The 18,715-nt window shown below is 48.0% G+C and overlaps 7 protein-coding genes across 7 annotated transcripts; 5 read left to right on the forward strand and 2 right to left on the reverse strand.

The window, feature by feature from the left end:
- Positions 1 to 2,300: 2,300 nt before the first annotated feature.
- On the forward strand, positions 2,301 to 4,094 carry FOBCDRAFT_321122 (uncharacterized protein). Its single transcript, XM_059612063.1, has 3 exons — positions 2,301 to 2,629; positions 2,694 to 3,085; positions 3,142 to 4,094. The coding sequence occupies exons 1-3, from the start codon at positions 2,380 to 2,382 to the stop codon at positions 3,931 to 3,933; spliced, it is 1,434 nt and encodes a 477-aa protein (XP_059465228.1). The 5' UTR covers positions 2,301 to 2,379; the 3' UTR covers positions 3,934 to 4,094.
- A 236-nt stretch (positions 4,095 to 4,330) lies between these two features.
- Positions 4,331 to 6,158, forward strand: FOBCDRAFT_227066 (uncharacterized protein). The gene is made up of 6 exons (XM_031185548.3): positions 4,331 to 4,679; positions 4,731 to 4,944; positions 5,002 to 5,093; positions 5,145 to 5,533; positions 5,580 to 5,679; positions 5,731 to 6,158. Exons 1-6 carry the CDS (start codon positions 4,461 to 4,463, stop codon positions 5,905 to 5,907), a joined length of 1,191 nt encoding a protein of 396 aa, XP_031036683.1. The 5' UTR covers positions 4,331 to 4,460; the 3' UTR covers positions 5,908 to 6,158.
- Positions 6,159 to 8,582: 2,424 nt separating this feature from the next.
- Positions 8,583 to 8,818, forward strand: FOBCDRAFT_276153 (uncharacterized protein; the record flags this gene model as incomplete). The annotated part of the gene is made up of 2 exons (XM_031185545.2): positions 8,583 to 8,730; positions 8,790 to 8,818. 2 exons carry the CDS (start codon positions 8,583 to 8,585, stop codon positions 8,816 to 8,818), a joined length of 177 nt encoding a protein of 58 aa, XP_031036680.2.
- Positions 8,819 to 9,011: 193 nt separating this feature from the next.
- Positions 9,012 to 10,155, reverse strand: FOBCDRAFT_262433 (uncharacterized protein; the record flags this gene model as incomplete). The annotated part of the gene is made up of 3 exons (XM_054705211.2): positions 9,807 to 10,155; positions 9,360 to 9,753; positions 9,012 to 9,257 (listed from the first exon to the last, which is right to left on the reverse strand). The coding sequence occupies exons 1-3, from the start codon at positions 10,109 to 10,111 to the stop codon at positions 9,012 to 9,014; spliced, it is 945 nt and encodes a 314-aa protein (XP_054561186.1). The 5' UTR covers positions 10,112 to 10,155.
- A 993-nt stretch (positions 10,156 to 11,148) lies between these two features.
- Positions 11,149 to 15,555, forward strand: FOBCDRAFT_185779 (CHAT domain-containing protein; the record flags this gene model as incomplete). The annotated part of the gene is made up of 2 exons (XM_059608605.1): positions 11,149 to 13,633; positions 13,742 to 15,555. 2 exons carry the CDS (start codon positions 11,149 to 11,151, stop codon positions 15,553 to 15,555), a joined length of 4,299 nt encoding a protein of 1,432 aa, XP_059465229.1.
- A 425-nt stretch (positions 15,556 to 15,980) lies between these two features.
- Positions 15,981 to 17,090, forward strand: FOBCDRAFT_227068 (uncharacterized protein). The gene has a single exon (XM_031185541.3). The coding sequence runs from the start codon at positions 16,032 to 16,034 to the stop codon at positions 16,866 to 16,868; it is 837 nt and encodes a 278-aa protein (XP_031036676.2). The 5' UTR covers positions 15,981 to 16,031; the 3' UTR covers positions 16,869 to 17,090.
- On the reverse strand, positions 17,036 to 18,547 carry FOBCDRAFT_137284 (uncharacterized protein; the record flags this gene model as incomplete). The annotated part of the gene is made up of 1 exon (XM_031185540.2): positions 17,036 to 18,547. One exon carries the CDS (start codon positions 18,545 to 18,547, stop codon positions 17,036 to 17,038), a length of 1,512 nt encoding a protein of 503 aa, XP_031036675.2.
- Positions 18,548 to 18,715: the final 168 nt, after the last annotated feature.

Below are 18,715 nucleotides of genomic sequence, written 5' to 3' on the forward strand. Positions count from 1 at the left end.
AAAGAAGCAATGGTTTATGCCAAGCCTCGTATTCGACATCATAATCATGCTGAAATAGACCTGCCCACGTTCATCTTAGCTGAATTTGTTTTGGCCGGAAATCTGGCGTTGCCGATGAACCGACCACTTTCGGGCACGCTGCTATCTGATCTACAGTTGATACGATTCCCGTCCCCACTAACACGAGATTATGGTCCTAGCTACCCAAGAGCCGAGCATGTAAGAAATCCTGCTTCTACTATTGGATGGGCAAAGTTCAATCCACCTTGAACTTGCCGTCTTCAGGATTAAGTTAGAGGGTACGTAGATAGAAGAGTGGCGAATAACCTCTTGGTAATACAAGCAAAGGCTCAACAGCACTTAAGCTTCTAGCAGCATTAAAAGTACAAGCAGCACATAGACCTCCAGAGTGTATGTCTGTGGGCTACGCCTAAATTCAGCAACGATGGTGCACGACTCTCACTGATTTCTACCTTATCGGGCCCTGGCTATCTTATCTCGTCAAGAACAATGCTCTCGTACACAATCGCCATCTGCCTTATTGACCTTCAGCGTCTTCACATTCGTGGCGTTCACATTTCACAAGATGGTACTGTTTGGTCCATTGTGACATTTTGCTTTTTAGAATCAATGCTATTTTCTTAATCGATGCTACATGTTCAACTCTCCCTGGTCATCCTAAGTAGCGGGGAGCGGTTGATGCTGTCTACAAGGTTGACGGCCTTCTTGGGGGATAAGTTCTGTCCACTTGTACGAAGACTTTTTCCAGGAATAAGACATCAGTCAAAATAATATTGCTTGTTACTAAGGCTTTCCAGCGGCCGAAGATAATTCTTTCGCATTTTTTAACATTCTTTAATCGCCGGTGAAAGTGGTATTCTTACCGGAATTGGAGTACTGCCAACTGATTTAACGTTTAGCGCTGTTTGTAGGGTCAGTTATAGTCCCCCTGGGCGCAGCCCCGTATACTACAAGTGTGTCTGATGCTCCTGTATACCCCATCCGCCTTGAACTAATACCTCCCGTCCCGACTGATTTATGGCTTGACGTTGGCTCGATTGACGCCTCCACTAATGCCGCTGCCACTGCCGGCAGCCTAGCCGCTAATTGTACCTAGACTACAAGGCATCATCGGAAGAAATACTTATATACACGATTGGTGCCATACGCCATGGCGGCGCTCTATGCGATGACATCCTTCGAGGCAAATGTCTAGGTGCAGTAAGACCATAAACCATACTAGCTATCTATGTGACAACGCCGCGTGTCATCATCATTGTGCCCAGCCGTGGCATAATAAATAAGGGACAGTAGAGGAAAAGAGGCACATTTATCATTGGCTCACATATGCTCACTTGCCTCGGAGGCCAGATGCGGAATCCATTGCGCGATTTCCTGGGCCCCTGTCTCTCGATCGACATGATTACCATGCACGTCGAGAAACATGTCACTGGTGCTTGTGATACATCACTTCCAACGGTCTTCAATTACCAGGGTCCTGTGCCAAGTTCTTATCCCAGCTCGCATCACCGATATCCGAAAATGCCCTGATGCAGCATCTGATAAATATCTCCTCCATTTTCTCCTGCACATTTACTGTATTTCGTTGTCTTAGAGGTGGAAAATCCTTCTCTCATTACCAGCCTAGTGCACACATCAACTCGATCACGGGGTACTGTTAGTAATAATTGGACGAATTGCTGATCCTGCGGACCGTTAATCCGACCAACAACTGTAATCGGGCGTAAGCACTATAACCCAAACCTTCAGCCTTGACACGATCCCCTGTTCAGTGCCTTAACCTGTTGGGGCTCGTGCATCGTGCGGCTGAGGATCAGCACCAGCGATCATCAAACAATCAGCGAAATGACTCGAGAATGCGGAGCAAAACTTGGCCTTCTGCTGCTTGATCATCGTAATAGACATAAGTTTAAGGTTAAACAGTAAATAACTTGAAAGAATGGGACAAGGCCTTGGTGGCATGATGAGTATTCTGCCTGATCATCACCAAGCTGCAGGCTATGGACGCCACAAAGCGCTATTCACAACGACTAATGCACGCCCGGACATTCCAGTCACTTAAGGTTAATTGTCCGTCCCAGCCTCTATTCATTTTCGGCATAGCACAGCGAGATAAAGGCTGCACTCTTTTCATTTCTCAGCCTGATTGCTCTTGGCAAGGTTGACGGTCAGGGGAGATCCTCGCCAGCTAGAAGATCATGACACCACAAAACCCGATACAGAAGAGGGGTAATGCGTTGGCGGCGTGTTATAAATGACTCTTGAGTGCCACGGCCCAGCCTCGCTGTCGGGAGGGCCTTTCAGGCATGACTGACGTTTATTCTTTTCTTCAAGTTTGAATCCGGCGTTCTGCCCAACATGCGGTTCTATCAGATTGCATCCCTAGGCCTTTGGGTAGGCAAAGGTGCGGCGAGTGGCAGTCAGCTCTTCCACGACACCTTCCAGCTGAACAAGTTACCTGACATGGTGTCACTGGCCGATGCCAAACTGAAAGACATCGTACTCCCCGACTCCATCTCTGAATTCACTGAGTGGATCGGAGGAATCCCAGAACCACAAGCCTTTGGTTTACAGCCCAGACAACGGCAGTGTGTCGACGCAGGATACTGTATGTCAACACCCGAAATCTCGTAATACGCCGTCGCTGATAAGATCTTAGATCCATGCTCAAGCGGTCTCGGATGCTGTCCTGAAGGTAGCACCTGCGTCTCCAGCGGGTGCTGTCGAGGTAATGCCAAACAATGCGGCGCAGGCCGATGTTACGATCCATCATCACAGATTTGTTGCAGTAGCGGCACAGCTTGTCTCAAAGGTCAGACCTGTGTCAGTGGAGGTTGCTGCAGCAGCGGTGAGACCAAGTGCGGCTCTTCTGGATGCTATAACCCGAACACCTCGGTTTGTTGCGGAGGTATCGGTAGGAACTGCCCTAAGGGATATGACTGCATGCCAGGTGGAGGGTGTTGTCCATCCGGCCAGAAGCGATGTGGTAATAGCAAGTGTTATAACCCACGAACGACCACTTGTTGTACCGGACCTGGAACTGTTTGGGCCTGTCCAAAGTCCAGTGAGTGTTGTTCAACTGGATCTTGTGCCAACCCCTCGACTCAAAAGTGCTGCGAGAATGGATCATGCTTGAAGGGCACTACATGCTGCGACAAAGAGTGCTGTCGATCGAATGGTTACTGTGCCTCCGATGGCTACTGCAAGCTATGCCCTGCTGCCACTAAGACCATCAAGTCGACGGACACAGTCACCACGACTAAGATGAAGACGGTCCGCGTTACAACCGACATCGAGCCTGACACTGGCAACGCTCCCGAGTTTACATGTGTGCCCATGACAGCTACCAACGATGAAGGTGCAACACTTGAGCTTGATGAGGGATGTACTCTGCACTACGAGCCTCCTGAAGCTACCACCACTGACAATGCCGCTGCTCGTCTTCGCCGTGACGCCGCAACAGCACCTGCCCACGTCAACAGAGGACACGGTCTCATGGCAAGACAAGCTTCCTGCACACCCTATACAACTGTTACAAGAACCGAATGGGAGACCGAGACCGAGACTGAAACTGGCACAAAGACCATCACGGTCCAAGGCGAAGATGCGACGTTCTCCTGCCCTGAAATGGAAGTCACCAACGATGTCGGCGATACTCTTGCTCTTGATGCCGAGTGCGTCTTGTCATTTACGCCGGCTGAAACAACAAGTTCTGAGGAGGGAGCGTCAGCGCAGGATCGGCCGACGGATGAGCTTCAGGTCCCGGCTGGAACTGGGGAGGAGAGTACTACTACGGTAACAGCTACTGCAGGGAGTGGAGGTTCGAATGATAATAGCGGCGCTATTGAGAGAGCCTCGTTGTCACTAATGTTGAGTTTTGCTGGTGTTGCAATGTTTATGCTTTGCAATTAGGGTACAACTGTTTGTCTAGTGATTTTACATTTTGGGTTTCATGTTTCTTAAATAGTCTTTTCCTATCGATTTACTAATTACAGAGCTCCTGTCTAACCAAGCTCCTGATGTCCAAGGATGCATTGATGGTTAAGGTCAGCAAAATATCGATGTTAATTAAGAAATTTAAGCATTCTTTAATATTATACCAATATAAAAAAAGTGGCAGGTGGAACTTTTCCCAACAGAGATTAAGGACAGCCAAGACAACGGAAGAATTAATGACCCGGGTTTCACTTATCGATCATAGCCGCGATTGGTGGAAAACCTCCTTTCGTGGAGTCCGTAACTGTCCAATCTCAGCTAAGTATTTAGTTGGCTCAGCGCCACCGGCTCACGGGACCAACTGGAGAAAATCCTTCAGTTCTCTTCGTTAAGCTTATTGTGCTTCCATCACACGGGCTGTGAATTTTAACCTGAGTTGATTGCCTGGGGACCATTAACTGCGCTGGCCGTAGACTTATTTTATTCACAGCACACCTTTGAAAATGCCTCAATCTCAGAACAAGACACAGGCCAATCAACATGGAGACTCAGAGGCTTCATCTCTGTTGGCTCCAGCGGCTGTCAACAGGGAAGACTCTTCAGAAACATCCTCAGAAACAAGCCCAGACTCCGAGTCAACAATTTTAGAAAAGTTACAAAACTTTTACTCCCGAAACATCGGTCTATTCTACGTCCTAGTCGCCCAATTATTCGCCTCAATCGTAAGCAAGCCACTCCCGTACCCGATGGAACAGTCTCACTAACAAACTCAGATGTCTATGACAACGCGGCTTCTTGAAACGGGTTTTGAAACAAAGTTTCACGCTTTGCAGATCATATTCGTCCGAATGCTGGCTACTGCGTTGATTGGCTCTGTATATATGTGGTGTAAAAAAGTACCGAATTTTCCTTTGGGGCCGAAGGAGGTTAGGGGTTTGTTGGTGTTGAGAGGCTTTGCGGGATCAGCTGGGCTTTTTGGGCTTTACTGTGAGGATTTTTTCATGACTGGTTTGAGGAGAGGATTTTGCTAATGTGTTGGTCTAGACTCACTGTCGTATCTTGACATATCTGATGCGACAGTTATCACTTTCCTTGTCCCGACCCTCACTGCCTTCATTGCATGGGTCGCGCTGCGCGTAAGTCTTTTCTCAACGCTCCTACACAATTTCATCTAACTCGGCATCTAGGAACCATTCACCGTCAAAGAAGCAACCGCAGGCTTTATCGCCTTCGCAGGTGTTCTCTTCGTCGCCCGCCCAGCCTTCCTCTTCCCCGAAAGCTGGCGAACATTATCGGAATTGGAATCCCGTTCCGTAGACTCGGATTTCACTGCTGACGGTGGTATCTTACCACCGGTAAAGGCTACACCACAAGAACGCACCATTGCTATTCTTTGCGCGATCTTCGGTTCCTTTGCAGCAGCCACGGCGTATGCGACTATCCGCGTGATCGGTAAGCGGGCTCATTCACTCGTCAGTGTTAACTACTTCGCTGTGCTTGCGACCGTGAGCTCATTCCTCATCATCATGATTCACCCTGATCTTCAGTTTGAGATTCCGAAGACTATCGCTGAATGGTATGTAATTTCGCCCGTAACCTTAGCCCACTGCTCATATAATTAGGTGTCTACTTCTCTCGATTGGTATCTCGGGCTTTCTGCTCCAGCTTCTCCTCACAGAAGGTCTTCAGCGGGAAAAGGCTGGTCGAGCCACCAATCTTATCGTAAGTTCCTGCTTGCCAACACATTCGCGACGAGTACTAACTTAGTGACAGTACGTTCAAATGGTCTTCGCGCTGATCATCGAGCGAATCGTCTGGGGAACTACTCCTCCAATCACGAGCTTCATCGGCAGTGCTCTCATCATTGGTTCAGCTATCTGGGTCAGCCTTCAAAAGAAAGCTCCTGCTGAACCAAGACCACTTCTTGACGAGGAGAGAAGACACCAATAGTATGAGGAGGCTCTGCCACAATGTTTATTGATGGGGAAGATCTTACAGATTACCGAAGGGAAAGATAGTTTTCCATGCGGCATGGAACATACACGAAAAAAGACTGCGGATCAGACGTCTCGGTTGCAGCTGGGATTACGTCTACTTGTTAGCTGCGTGCTTGCGATATAGATAATTCATGTACAAACTAATCACATCGCATATATAGAAAAGTTTTATTTGTCAATTAACAACCATTGTCTAGCCTGGGGAAATTCTCTCCTTCGACAAGCTCAATATGCACCTTCAACAACACGCATGGTGCTCTGGCTAGCCTCTCTTCTTCGCCTTCTTGACACAAGCCGGGCAAGTCTCCGGAATATTGTGTCGCTCCACCGATGACTTCCCACAGGCACCCCATTTGTTCTTACTGCGACCCTTACTACACATTTTGTAATCTCTCTCCGTTCTGTGATCCTTGCCGCATTTGAGGCATTCAAAGTTGTTGACGACTTCGGTGCACATGGTAGATGTCTGCTGTGTGTTTTCTCGATTTATCTTTATTTGGTTGGGAGTATTCTTGGAAAGTCTGGGGTATACTACGCTGAGGGCGAGAACTTATATACCTTGAAATCGTATTGTGCATGCGTGAATATACATGTGCAAATGTTCCATACCGTCAGTATGAGCAGGTGTCATACCCCGTGGCTTGCTCTCTGATCAGCTGAGTACATGACCTTGACGTACTTACTTTGATATCATTAAGGGGAGGCTGTATAAAAGAAATATCTATGCACTTTACGCAAGCACCCAGGCAAATGATAGGCGATGACCCGCGGTCTACTTCATGTTATCCCGACCCAACCTTCAATTCACAGTGTATCCTTTGCCAACCGTAACAACAAAGATCAATATTTATCACGTTATAATTCTAAATCCGTCCTTAAGCAAACTCTTTCCGGGCTGCCTTACTTCTTCTTTGCTCAAGCACCGCACTTGTCCTTCCAGTATCCATGCTGGATGTTATACTTCCCGCAAGCACCGAATTTGGTATGCTTTCTCCCAACTCTGCACATCTTGAAGTCTTTCCTTGACTTGAAGTCTTTGCGGCATACTGTGCACTCCCAGGTATCAACAACCTCTGTACACATAATTGGTCGTGTATAGTAAGATATCTCCTGTGGAACTAACTATGTGTGAAACTTGTATAGTTGGAGGTTAGAAATGTCTTGAAGAATGGGGTTGATAAGCATAAATAGTTTAGGTCTTCGAGATACTGGTGCTACGGGTGTGTTCAGAGGAATGGAACACCGAGTTCCATCCAAGCCTGAAGAAAACCGCAGAGCCGCAAGACATTCACATCAATAAGAACCGACTTTCAGGGTTCTAGGGAGGAACGGGCATTGAAGATGCACTTCGCAAGCGAGATATCAGAACTTGACTGTTTGCTGGAGAGAACACGGATCAGTGTGTCGCTGGTACCATTCGAGACGCATACACCAAGGGCTGGGATTGCTTGATGCTCAGTGACGCTTGCGCGACTACGAGTCCCGATTTTGCCAAGAGGTGCACCGAGTATAACTGCGAAGGGGCTGGGGGTATGTGTTGAGCTGCAAGGACTTGGCTGAAGGGGTGGAATCTATTGATAGGGGAACTCAGCATGTGTGAAGCTGCAATATTTGTATTGCGCATTCCGAGGACGAACAGCGACACTGGAAAAGAGACTATAATGTACATATGTACACGGCGCATGAATGCCCCGCGTTTGCTTTGATATGATCGGTAGACCTGAGATCACCAAGCCAACTGTAAACATGCAGTCAACTTTATTCTTTATAACCGTGGCGTGGAACACCGTTGAAGCGTACGTGATTTTGCATGCAACAGTATCCCGTGCCAAACCTTGAGCCAATTGAAAAATGTTTCTCATGCACCCATCGTTGCTAGCCCCAGGAAGGCAGGTGAAGGATCCTAGGCCTGTCGCGAATGAGTACTGGATTTCGGATACTTTAGGTACCTGTACTTGTCGGTTGGCCACGACATTGGCTGAATCCGAGGGCCCAACACGTTGCAGAAGACTTCCGACTCATTTGTGCTAAGGAAGCTCAGAACAGCTCCAAGTAATTGTGAAGTTGGCAAGTTTTGGCCTTCTTGCGCCTCTGTCCTTCGGTGGGCACATGGGTCAAAACCCCCCGGCAAATGTCTGGACTTATGAAGACAAGTTGACTAGTATCACTTCTACGAACGACCGTTGACACGTGGGACTCATCACGCTGCCAGCCAGTTTGGGGTTTTTCTACGAGTCACGACGGCGATGGCCCGGAGGAAGACGCGCATGAGGGCAATGGTCAGCTTCAGTAGCTTACTTGGCAGTGAGATTTATGACAAGGGCCCATTAAAGGAAGCTTACGTGACGTAACGTTCAACTGATTGATATATTTCTCGCAAATGATAGGTCGTGATACGGAACTCGCTTCTTTGGAGCATGGGTTGGTATGGCGCGCGAAGATGGACAAGTTATCTGATCATCTAATCAGATTATCTACAGGAAGAAGTTCCTGCTACACTTAATAGCTTAAAATGACTCAGCATCCCACCTATCTGATCTGTAAAAGGCCGGTGAAACCCCCGCTTAACAGAGGTTCATTCTCCTCACTATCCTCTATCTCATCTCGTCTCCTTGAACTATTCCAACAATGAAGCTTTCCATCATCTTCTTCACATTTGCCTCGGTCTCTACCGCTATGGCTGCTGTTCTCCCCGAATCTGAAGTTGAGATCCCCGGCAAGCTTGTTTCTCGCGACGAGTTTGAACTTGCTATTCGCCAGGCGGGATGCTCGGCTTGTATTCAAGGCATTCGCTGCTGCAACGGCTCCTGCATGCGTGGATGCTAAGTCTTGTAGACGGACTCAAGCGATTCTGGTTGAGGTAACTTGAACACAACCCTCCACCGCCTCACCTTTGCATGAAGGAAGCTGACCTAGGGCTTCGTCAAGGTTGTCTGGTAGACTTCAAATCAGGGAAGCGTATAAGGGGCAAAGGGACCTTATTACGCCAGAATGAGACTGCTACATAGAGAATCTGTGTCTTATAGATAGCTCCCACCAGTAATAGCGAATCGAGATCTATTCGTCATCTTCCGGAACAAAGTTGGCCTTGAGTTCGCGATGAATACTGTGGGCGTCGAAACCCTCAAGTTCGTCCCCTCTAATAGACCACCCATGTGCTTCAACGAACGCTTGCACCTCGCTCTGTAATTCTTCAACATCCTCGTACTTAAACCTCCAGCACTTATGAACAGTCTTTCCCATGAACTCATCTTCAAGATCAGGCATCCAGTCCTCCTCGGCCATCAAGCGTTCAGTCTCGCCCTAATCCCTTCCTATTCCGTCACCTGGCAGTTCAGAGGTCATGATCTGGTACGCTAATCTACCAAACATGAACATATCGGTTTCGGATGTTGGCACTCGCACCGCCCGCGAAAGAGGAAGGTATTCTGGCGAAAACTCGATACCGCTGAAGAAAGAGCCGGGGAAGTTCCAACCATTGCTTGGGTCGGTAAAGTCAGAACCGAGGAAGCCTGCTACCGCCATCGATAGAGAGCCTGCACTGATCCAGCAGTTTGTCTCGATGAGCTCTCCGTAAGCGATACCGCGAGAGTGAATTAATGAGAGGCCTGATAGTAGTTGTAAGCTCCACTGGTAGGCCAAAGGTCGGAACTCTGGCTTGATCCGGGATGTGGGAGGTGCAGCATCTGCTTGAGCCGTGTAAACATGAGAGCCATAGTTCTGTATAAAGGTCCAAAGAGAGCCATACGACGGTTTCTTTAGTATAGGAAGACCTGTCCAGGCATCTTGACCGATAACACTGGTATATTCAGTTAGCAGGAGCCGTGGGAATGGTTGCTCTTGATGACCTACGGTACGATTCTTGGATGCTCTTGGCCAATCATGTTATAAGCATAAGACGTTTTAAAGCAGTCGAAAGCCTCTGTGTCTTCTCGCCACAAAGCATCTGGGTCGTCGGCTTCGTTTTCGATCCAGAATCGGGAGCTGGGTACAAATATGACAGATTCAGCATCCCTTGAATAAACGTGGACGCCCCCAATATCTATCGGCCACCGAGGACGATGACCTTGAGGGTCGGTCAATGGGACAGACCGAGGACCTGTTGCAGTCCGATAGTAGGTTCCCAGCTGTGCCTTATTGCGTACACCTCGAGCCATTTTGAAATGTGATGGAAGAGATAATGGATTTTGCTAGAGACTGGTGGATAATGAAGTTGTTGAGTTATAGTTGGTTGCATTCCCATTTTCCAGTGTTTTGCTCACAAGGGCGCCCGGAATGTTTATCCGGGCCGGCGTATCATGTACTGTTGGTAATTATTTCAGCTGTGTTCTTCAAGTTTCCCACTCATCCCACTGATACCAAATGGCTGCCTCGCCTAGCTCGCCCATCAGCCCGCTACTATTACATTTTAAGTCCCTTGACATTGCTTGGGGGAGAGAGATGAGCATCCTTGCTAGTCTAAAACAGGTAGAGTGTAACCCGAGGCGCTCAAAAGTCTAACTACCCATGTGCCAGCGTTGGTAGGAGCAAACATCAAGATCTTCAAGTTGCATCATAGCTGAACCTCGGTATTCATTAGTGCGAAGGGAAGTTCCTGAAGGAGCAGTTCGGAAGGTTGATCAAGTGAAGCCATCAGCACACGGTAGTCCCAATCGAATTAAAACACATAGTCGTTAAGTCACGAAGACATAACCTAATTCATAGCGCTGGAGCCTGCAGCTGAAAAAGGTATAATATAACTTCTATAATAGTGTAATAGGGAGGTCTTGATATTTCTAAAGAGCTTAGAATTTATATTTAAAAAGAATTAATTTTTCATAAACTTTAAAAATAAATAAGTTAAAAAATATGATCTCTTTTAATTTCTTTGAATATATTAATTTCTTACTATTATGTTCTATTTCACGCTACTACTTTATTAATTCACCAAAGCCTGATTTAGTATTTAACGAGGTATTCAGCTAAAAATAATGTATGCTAAATTCATGTCATCTAATAATAGCAAACGTGGCTTGGCATGCTTACTCTCCTCAGCCCACGTGAAGGGAAACATGTCACAGTGCCCAGCCTGATTTCCTTCATTCACCGCGTGGTTCTTGAAAGATCAAATATTGCAGCAATCACCCATTTTCTGGATTCAACAGCGGAAAAGACCATCCCATTTTAAGTATCCCTAGGAGCTTGGTAATCTAAAATGCAGGAATTTTGTAGCAGAATCGCGGAAGCCCAAGCACGTCTCAAGGCGCTTGCTGATGACCATGCGGACCGAGCTTCACAACTATATGATCTTGCAACTCTACTGAATGATCGTTACTCCGTCACGTCAGTGACGGATGATCAAAACAACGCTATTGACATGGTCAGGCAAGCTATCCAAGCTCCTTCTCATCAGCACCCTGCCAGGCCAGAATGGCTGAGCTTTCTTGGAACCCTTTTGAGTGAGAGATATACGCGTACAGAAGGAATGAAGACCCTAGAGGAGGCGATCGTTGTTTCAAAACAGGCTGTTCATGAGACTCCCGACCATGATCCCAAGCATTCAGAGAGATTGTACAATCTTGCTCTTTTATTAAACGACCGGTTTGCAGTTACAGAAGAACTGGCAGACCTCGACGAGGCTATTGCCAACACTAGGCAATCGATGGATTCTCCTAGCAAGAATCATCCGGACCGAATGGAGTGGCTGAGTAACCTTGGAGCCTTTCTCTATCATCGATTTTTGCTTACAGAGTCCAGGCCTGACCTGGATGAAGCCATCGATTTTGCTCAGGAAGTTGTCGATATGCTTCCAAACTCAGACCCCGATCGATCAACCCTCTTGCAAAACCTTGCTCTCAGACTCGACAGGCGGTTCTCAGTTACAGCAGACAAAACAGACTTGGGTTTTGCAATTCAAAATATCCAGGAAGCCATCTATTTGACACTCAGCGATGATCCCGACCTCGTCGAATACTCATACCAGTTAGCAAACCTTCTAGGGAAAAGATTCTCAAACACCCGGGAGATGCCGGACCTAGATGTTGCTATCACTAGCACAAAGAAGGCTCTGGAGATAACCACAAGTTCAAATCCCATCATGGCAGAAATCTTGGAGACTCTTGCTTCGCTATTAGCAACCCGATACTCTATTCTAGGAGAGAAAAATGATATAGACGAAGCTATCAAATTTGCGAAACGAGCACTTCAAGAGGCCTCAACCCATGATTCTGATGGAGAGTTTGATATAGCTTCAATGCTTAATGCCCTCGGTATATATCTGGGCGATCGATTCTTACAACAAGGTATATTACCAGATCTGGATGAGGCTATTGCAGCTGCGAAAGAAGCCAGCGAAATGGCCTCTTGTAATCACCCCGACCATCTACAATATTTGGATACTCTCAGTGTGCATTTAGGGAATCGATTTTCTCATGTTGGGACCTTTGAAGACTTGGAAGATGCCATCAAGGCATCAAGGCAAGTGGTGGATGGCACGCCCGAAGATCATGCTGACCGATCAACACGGCTGATCAACCTGAGCAAGCTCCTGAACGACCGATTCTCTTATCTTGGCAGAAACCATGACTTGGAGGAAGCTATCGAAATCGCCAGAGAAGCTATCGAACTTTCCCCGGATGATCATCCAGATCGGGCTGGGTGGCTGGACACTCAAGGAGCCCTCTTGGGAACGCGGTATTCGAGCGGAGGAAGGCTCCAAGTCTTGGAAGAAGCCATCAGAGTTAGTCGGGAAGCGATCAAGACAACATCATATGGCCATCCTGAACATGCCACAAGATTGAACAACCTTTGCGTTCTGCTTGGCGACCGATACGCTGCTCTTGGAGACGCGACGGATTTAGAAGAGGCGGTCCAGGTAATCCGAATGGCCATCCTAATCACTTCCGATGGCAGTCCAGACTTGGCGGTCCTTTTGAACTCTCTCAGTGTTCGACTCGGTGATAGGTATTCAGCTCGGGGAAGCGTAGCCGATTTGGAAGAGTCTGTCATAGTCGCCAAGCGAGCAATAAAGACGACCCCTGTTAGCCACCCCAACAGAGCCAAGTTCTTGAAAAACCTCAGTCTTCAATTGGGAAGGCGGTTTGCAACCATTGGAGACATGACGGACTTAGATGAGTCCATTCAAGTCGCCAGAGAGGCCGTTGAACTCACACCTGAAGACCGTCCGGAACGGCCAATATTACTGCATAATCTTGCTTTGCAGCTCAGTACACAATTCTCCCGTACAGGCGCCACCGGAATCTTGGAGGAAGCCATAAACCTTGCTAGGAAAGTTGTCGATATAACTTCCGACAGCCACCCCGATCGCGCAGCACATTTGAATACCCTTGCAGTGATCGTTTGCACTCGATACCAGCAGTTTGGAGCGATAGCAGATCTTCATGAAGCTATCAATGCTTCGAGAGATTCTGTGAACGCGACATCTGACGGTAATGCCAATCGGTCCTTACGGCTGAACAACTTCAGTGCTCATCTTTATTATCGTTTTAGTCGATCGTCCGACTTGGCGACGGGATTAACTGACCTTGATAAGGCCATTGATACTGCAAGAGAAGCCATAAAAGCATGCCTCGATGGCCATTCTGAGCGACCCAACCTGCTAAGCAATCTTGCTGTCCAACTTACAAGCCGTTTCTTGAAGACAGGGGACATGAAAGATCTAAAAGAATCCATTGACTTGGGTGGGGAAGCTGTCAAGATGGCCGACATGGGTCACTCTGAGCGAGCGGCATGGTTGTTTAACCTCAGCCGTTCTCTAGACCATTGGTATATGAGCACGCATAAAATAGAAGACTTGGAGAAGGCCACAACGGCTGCCAGAGAAGCGGTAGAGGCCACCTCCGTTGACTATCCCGGCAGAGCAGGGTTATTGAATAACCTAGGACACCAGCTGGACTCTCAATTCATACGCACAGGTTTGAAAGAGGACAAGATAGAGTCTCAGCGCTGTTATGAAGAGGCCTTGATGTCAACAGTGTCTCTTCCTACCTATAGAATCTTTGCAGGTCGCTACCTCCTCTCGACTCCAGAAATCCTTCAGTACGGTCAAAGAGCGTATCAGATCGCAAAAACTACTATTAACTTGATTCCGTTGTCAGCACCGAACTCATTAGCCTCGGTTGACAAGAAGGTTATTCTTTCTCAAACTGCTGGTCTTGCCTCTGATGCTGCTGCAGTGGCCTTGCACACAGGTCAAGGAGCCTCAGCTGCAATTCAACTTCTCGAGTCAGGGCGCGGTCTGCTAGCTGGCGCACTTCGTGACCTTCGCACCGATCTATCCTCCATTCAGGACGAACGTCCTGATCTAGTTCAGTCGTTTCACGATCTTCGTCGTATACTTGACTCCCCAACGCAGACGAATGTCATGATGACTGCCGATGCCGCCTCTGGTTCTTTCGGAGTTGACCGAAGGCACTGGGCAAATAGTGAGATGGTCACTCTCTTGAGCGAGATTCGGACCATCCCCGGTCATGAGCGGTTCCTGCTACCGGCTACCGACACCGAGATGCGTTTGGCGGCTGAGCAAGGCCCTATTGTCATGGTTAATGTGAGCTCTCACAGATGCGATGCCCTTCTTGTTGAGTTAAGTGGTACCCGAGCTTTATCCCTCACAGCCCTGTCCGAGGACGAAATTTCTAGACGAGCGCAGAGTCTCCAATCTCTTGAAACATTAGAGTGGCTCTGGGACGTTGTGGTCGAACCGGTTCTCAAAGCTCTTGGTCTCAATCGGCCCTCACCAGAAGATCCCTTGCCCCGCATATGGTGGATTCCTACAGGGGCGCTGAGCAAATTTCCTTTCCACGCAGCTGGTTATCACCTTGAATCTAGCGGCAGGACGACACTCGATAAGGTGATGTCGTCCTACAGTTCATCCATCAAAGCTATCATCGACACCCGCCAGGAACACAACAAGACTATAGATGTCGATTCTGATAGCGATGTCGTACTTTTGGCGATGAATGAGACCAAAGGGCAAAGCCGTTTGAAATTTGCAGATGCCGAAGTTCGGGCTGTGAAGTCAATGTTCGATTTGGCGGGACTACCAGTTAAACATCCGCAGCCACGGAAGGCTGAGACTTTGGCGGCCCTCCAGAAATGCCGTGTGTTTCATTTTGCAGGTCACGGCAGCACGAAATCAGACCCCTTGAAGAGTTTAATCTACCTTGAAGACTGGCAAGATCAACCGCTGACGGTAGAGAGTCTGCTTGAGACCAATCTCCGCTCCGGCGCACCCTTACTCGCCTACCTCTCCGCCTGCAAGACGGGCGAAAGCTTGGATGAGAAGCTAGCTGACGAGAGTCTTCATCTCACAAGCGCATTCCAGCTGACCGGCTTCCGACATGTCATTGGAACGTTGTGGGAGGTGGACGATACTTTGTGCGTTGACATGGCGCAGATGACATACAAGGTTCTGGGGGAGAGTGGATTTCATGATGGATCCGTCAGCCAAGCACTCCATCGAGCTACTTGTATACTCAGGGATAAATGGCTGGCTGAAGAAAGGACGAGAGTTAGGAGCAGAAGTGAACGGGATATTATCTCGTGTGACGACGAGACACATAAAACTCCGCTCTGGGTGCCGTATATACACTATGGAGTCTAAGTAGAGCTTTATGGCGCAGGATAGAATCTTGGGTATACTTTTTCTTGCATCTGAACTCCTAAGACTTGACCCGTGCAGTCAATCGTCGACGTTGCAATTTTTAATGCTTATATTCTTGTTCCTGGTAGAGTGTACCGCGCTTCATTGGTATCGCTATGCAGAAATTCCTTTTCCAACTGCAGCTGGAGGTCTGCCAGCTTTTATTTGTAGTCTGAAACGAGAGTCTAATAGAGACTTTCGCATCTCAAATCACTGTTCGTATGTAAACCATAAACATAATTGGAAACATCGTACCCTAGAGTTCGTGTGTTGATATTTGGCTGACCAATCAAAGACCTCGGACCCCTGTATTTATGGGGTAGCAACGAGCACGTAGCACGCACGGAACAGGCGGGAAGCGACATCCATTTTTCACGACTATTTCAAGCCACTCTCTTCTCAACCGTTCAAAGGCACCAATATAGTGGCGCATCACCATGAGTCTCTTATCAGTATACGCGGCATTAGAGCCGTATCTCGACATTCCATTCAACGCATCCCTCAGCGGGATCCTCTTCCTCGCTTACCGCTGCCTCATCTCCAAACCGGGCCTTCTCCTCACCATCGTCTACACCACTAGCGCCATCATCGTCCTCTTTGATCGAACCTCCACCAAAGGTGAAATGGTCAAGACTATGGCCGAACTGCCCTTAGGCCTCGGCTCCGTCCTTCTGTTCATCGTCGCTAGCAGGCCGACGAAAGCGCAATGGCTTCACGCTTTCACCATTTACGTCAACTTTGCAGTCTATGGCAATATTCTCATGATGGTCGCGACGCCTTCTGGAGGGTCCTTCCGTGGCATTTGCTGCAAGGCCGCTTGTATTTCTCTGTCTGCCTGGATTGTCCTGCAAGGGTATAGTGTGCAGTGGAAAACTATCATGCTACACGATGACTTCTTCGTCTTCACCGCTGCTTCCAAAAGCTGGATTTTTACGCACGCAGTTTACAGGTTTATTCTGCTCACGCTGCCATGCTTTGGATCTGGGAGACGTCACCGGCTCATGGAGGTGTATTCTCTTGGTCTGACGTATTTGTTGTCATGGAGTACTGGACTGCCGTTTGAGTACTGCTTCGGTATGGCGGATACGGTTGTGGCGCCGGCAGTCACAGCGTGGTCTTCCATTTCTAAGACCTTTAATCTCATTCCGCGTGATGTAGAAAAGGGTCAGTCATCTGCGAGCGGCATCTCGGACACCGGCGATTTCTATTTGGGGATCGTTGCACTGGCTGTCACTGCTTATGCTTGCTTCAACATGGCATATCCGGGTCATTGAGCATCTTGACTACATATATCTCATGGACTATTACACTACCCACTAGGCAGTTCACAACCTTCTCATTCACATTAGGGACCCGCCTCGTCCCATATGACCTACCACTTATAATAATAGAAGAGTGTAGTCCTAGCGTTAATCTTCATACTGAAATCCCTAGTATGGTCTTAGAGATCCTCGTCTTGTTGTATAGAAGAATAGCGTGCTTTGACCCTACTCGGTATTCCTACGCTCTGCGATGATTGTCCAGAAGAATACCCGGCTTCATATTCTACCTCCTTTGCCGTCGTTGCAATGCATGCAGCACAATTCATCATTTCCGGATCGTTCTTTGACAGAATTGCATCGATAAGGAATTGGTATGATCTCCAAAGAGCTGATAGGATGACTATTGTATTGATGATGACAGAGACAATGAGCGTTGGCCTGCTTTTCAGACGAGGGATCTGACAAAGAAATGTAGTTGAGATGACAGAAGGCTTGATTCCTAACTCCTTTACAGGGGCGTCTTTGGATGTGAATGCGCGATGAGCTAACCCTTCTGTGGTGTTGACTCTGAGATTGTCGCCCCAAATAGGCGTGCGATTCTGGATAGCTTCATAGTCTTTGGTGTAATGGGTCAGAAGCTCAACGTTGTCCAGAATATTCAGTCCCGAGTCTGTCTGTCCAAGATCGGCGTGAATGGTGAAATAGAAGGCTTTAGCCAGGCTATCTGCCGAGATCCAAATACCAGGGAGAGGCATCAACTGGTCGCTGTCGTCCGCTTTGGATAGCTTCTCGATCAAATGTGAGTTTTTCATTTTCTCATGGCTGCAGTAATAAACGTTGGGAGATACGCCATTGTTGCTGAAAGGGACGAAGAAGCAGCTGACTTGGAAGAAATCCAGCGCCTTGATATCCTGCGCCGATGGCACGACTGTCTTTCTTTTCGTGAAGGAAATGTGACCCTTGTAAATTGGAGGAACATCTTTGTCATTCTCTCCCCGGAAGAACTTCTCGTTAGCAACGTGCATGTCGTTGGTCAAGGCTATTGAGTACCAAGCAAGAAGTGACTCTCCCCACCATAAGCTTGCCTTATCTGTGTCGTTCCGACCTGAGAACGCTGTGCCCACATCGTTATCGATGCCGTTGACGTCGTAGGTTGTTGTCATGTTCACGGTCGTTCTGCCGCCAGGCGTGTCTACCTCACAGGATAGCGAAGCTCGTAGCTTGGCGCCCCATTGCTGAAGCGCGATCTGAGAGGCACTGCGATCGATGCCCTCAAACTCAATCGTGATACCGTTTACTGCACATGATTGGAAGGGGTTGTTGAGATAGGGCAATGATCCCAGCAGTGCATCTGGCTCCTTTGGATTGTCGCCGCGCCAAATCTTGGTAACTGTATACTTGAGGGCGGTATTGTTGGTGTAGAACTCAGTGCCAATGGGGATCGTCGTGGTGGAGCAGAGCGACTTTGTGTTTGCGGTCAGGAAGGAAGGCCAGTCCGAGAAAGGATTACGATTATCGCTGGTCGTGTTGGGATTGGAGGTAGCCATGGAAATAGTCTCGTAACCTTGAGTCGCGACGCTTAGAAATGCGATAAGTGCCGTCGCGATCAATCCACTTACAAGAACAACCGGAGTAAACCATACATAAGGGTATGGTCTGCTAAGGTTGTATGAGAAGTATGAAGCATGCATGGTGAGTTTTGGCGACTTGTGGGTAACTTGAGTAAGTAATCTAAGCTGGAACAGGTCTGTTCTTGTATTTATCACTTAGCGCGTAAGACCAATTTACATGCAGCCATCGTCATTGAGCTGTTATAGCAGTTTTGGTGAGATTTCACTGGGGGCCAAAGAGAAGCGCTG

This window comes from Fusarium oxysporum, chromosome VI (genome assembly GCF_013085055.1).
Source record: "Fusarium oxysporum Fo47 chromosome VI, complete sequence".
NCBI classification, from domain to species: domain Eukaryota; kingdom Fungi; phylum Ascomycota; class Sordariomycetes; order Hypocreales; family Nectriaceae; genus Fusarium; species Fusarium oxysporum.

Bases quoted from the DNA above. Each gene is read 5' to 3' on its own strand.
- FOBCDRAFT_321122 (XM_059612063.1), top strand. From the start codon at position 2,380: ATGCGGTTCTATCAGATTGCATCCCTAGGCCTTTGGGTAGGCAAAGGT. The intron at 2,630-2,693 runs GTATGTCAACAC...TCCATGCTCAAG, and splicing joins GTGTGTCGACGCAGGATACT to CGGTCTCGGATGCTGTCCTG. The intron at 3,086-3,141 runs GTGAGTGTTGTT...AAGTGCTGCGAG, and splicing joins TTGGGCCTGTCCAAAGTCCA to AATGGATCATGCTTGAAGGG.
- FOBCDRAFT_227066 (XM_031185548.3), top strand. From the start codon at position 4,461: ATGCCTCAATCTCAGAACAAGACACAGGCCAATCAACATGGAGACTCA. The intron at 5,534-5,579 runs GTATGTAATTTC...TCATATAATTAG, and splicing joins CCGAAGACTATCGCTGAATG to GTGTCTACTTCTCTCGATTG. The intron at 5,680-5,730 runs GTAAGTTCCTGC...ACTTAGTGACAG, and splicing joins GTCGAGCCACCAATCTTATC to TACGTTCAAATGGTCTTCGC.
- FOBCDRAFT_227068 (XM_031185541.3), top strand. From the start codon at position 16,032: ATGAGTCTCTTATCAGTATACGCGGCATTAGAGCCGTATCTCGACATT.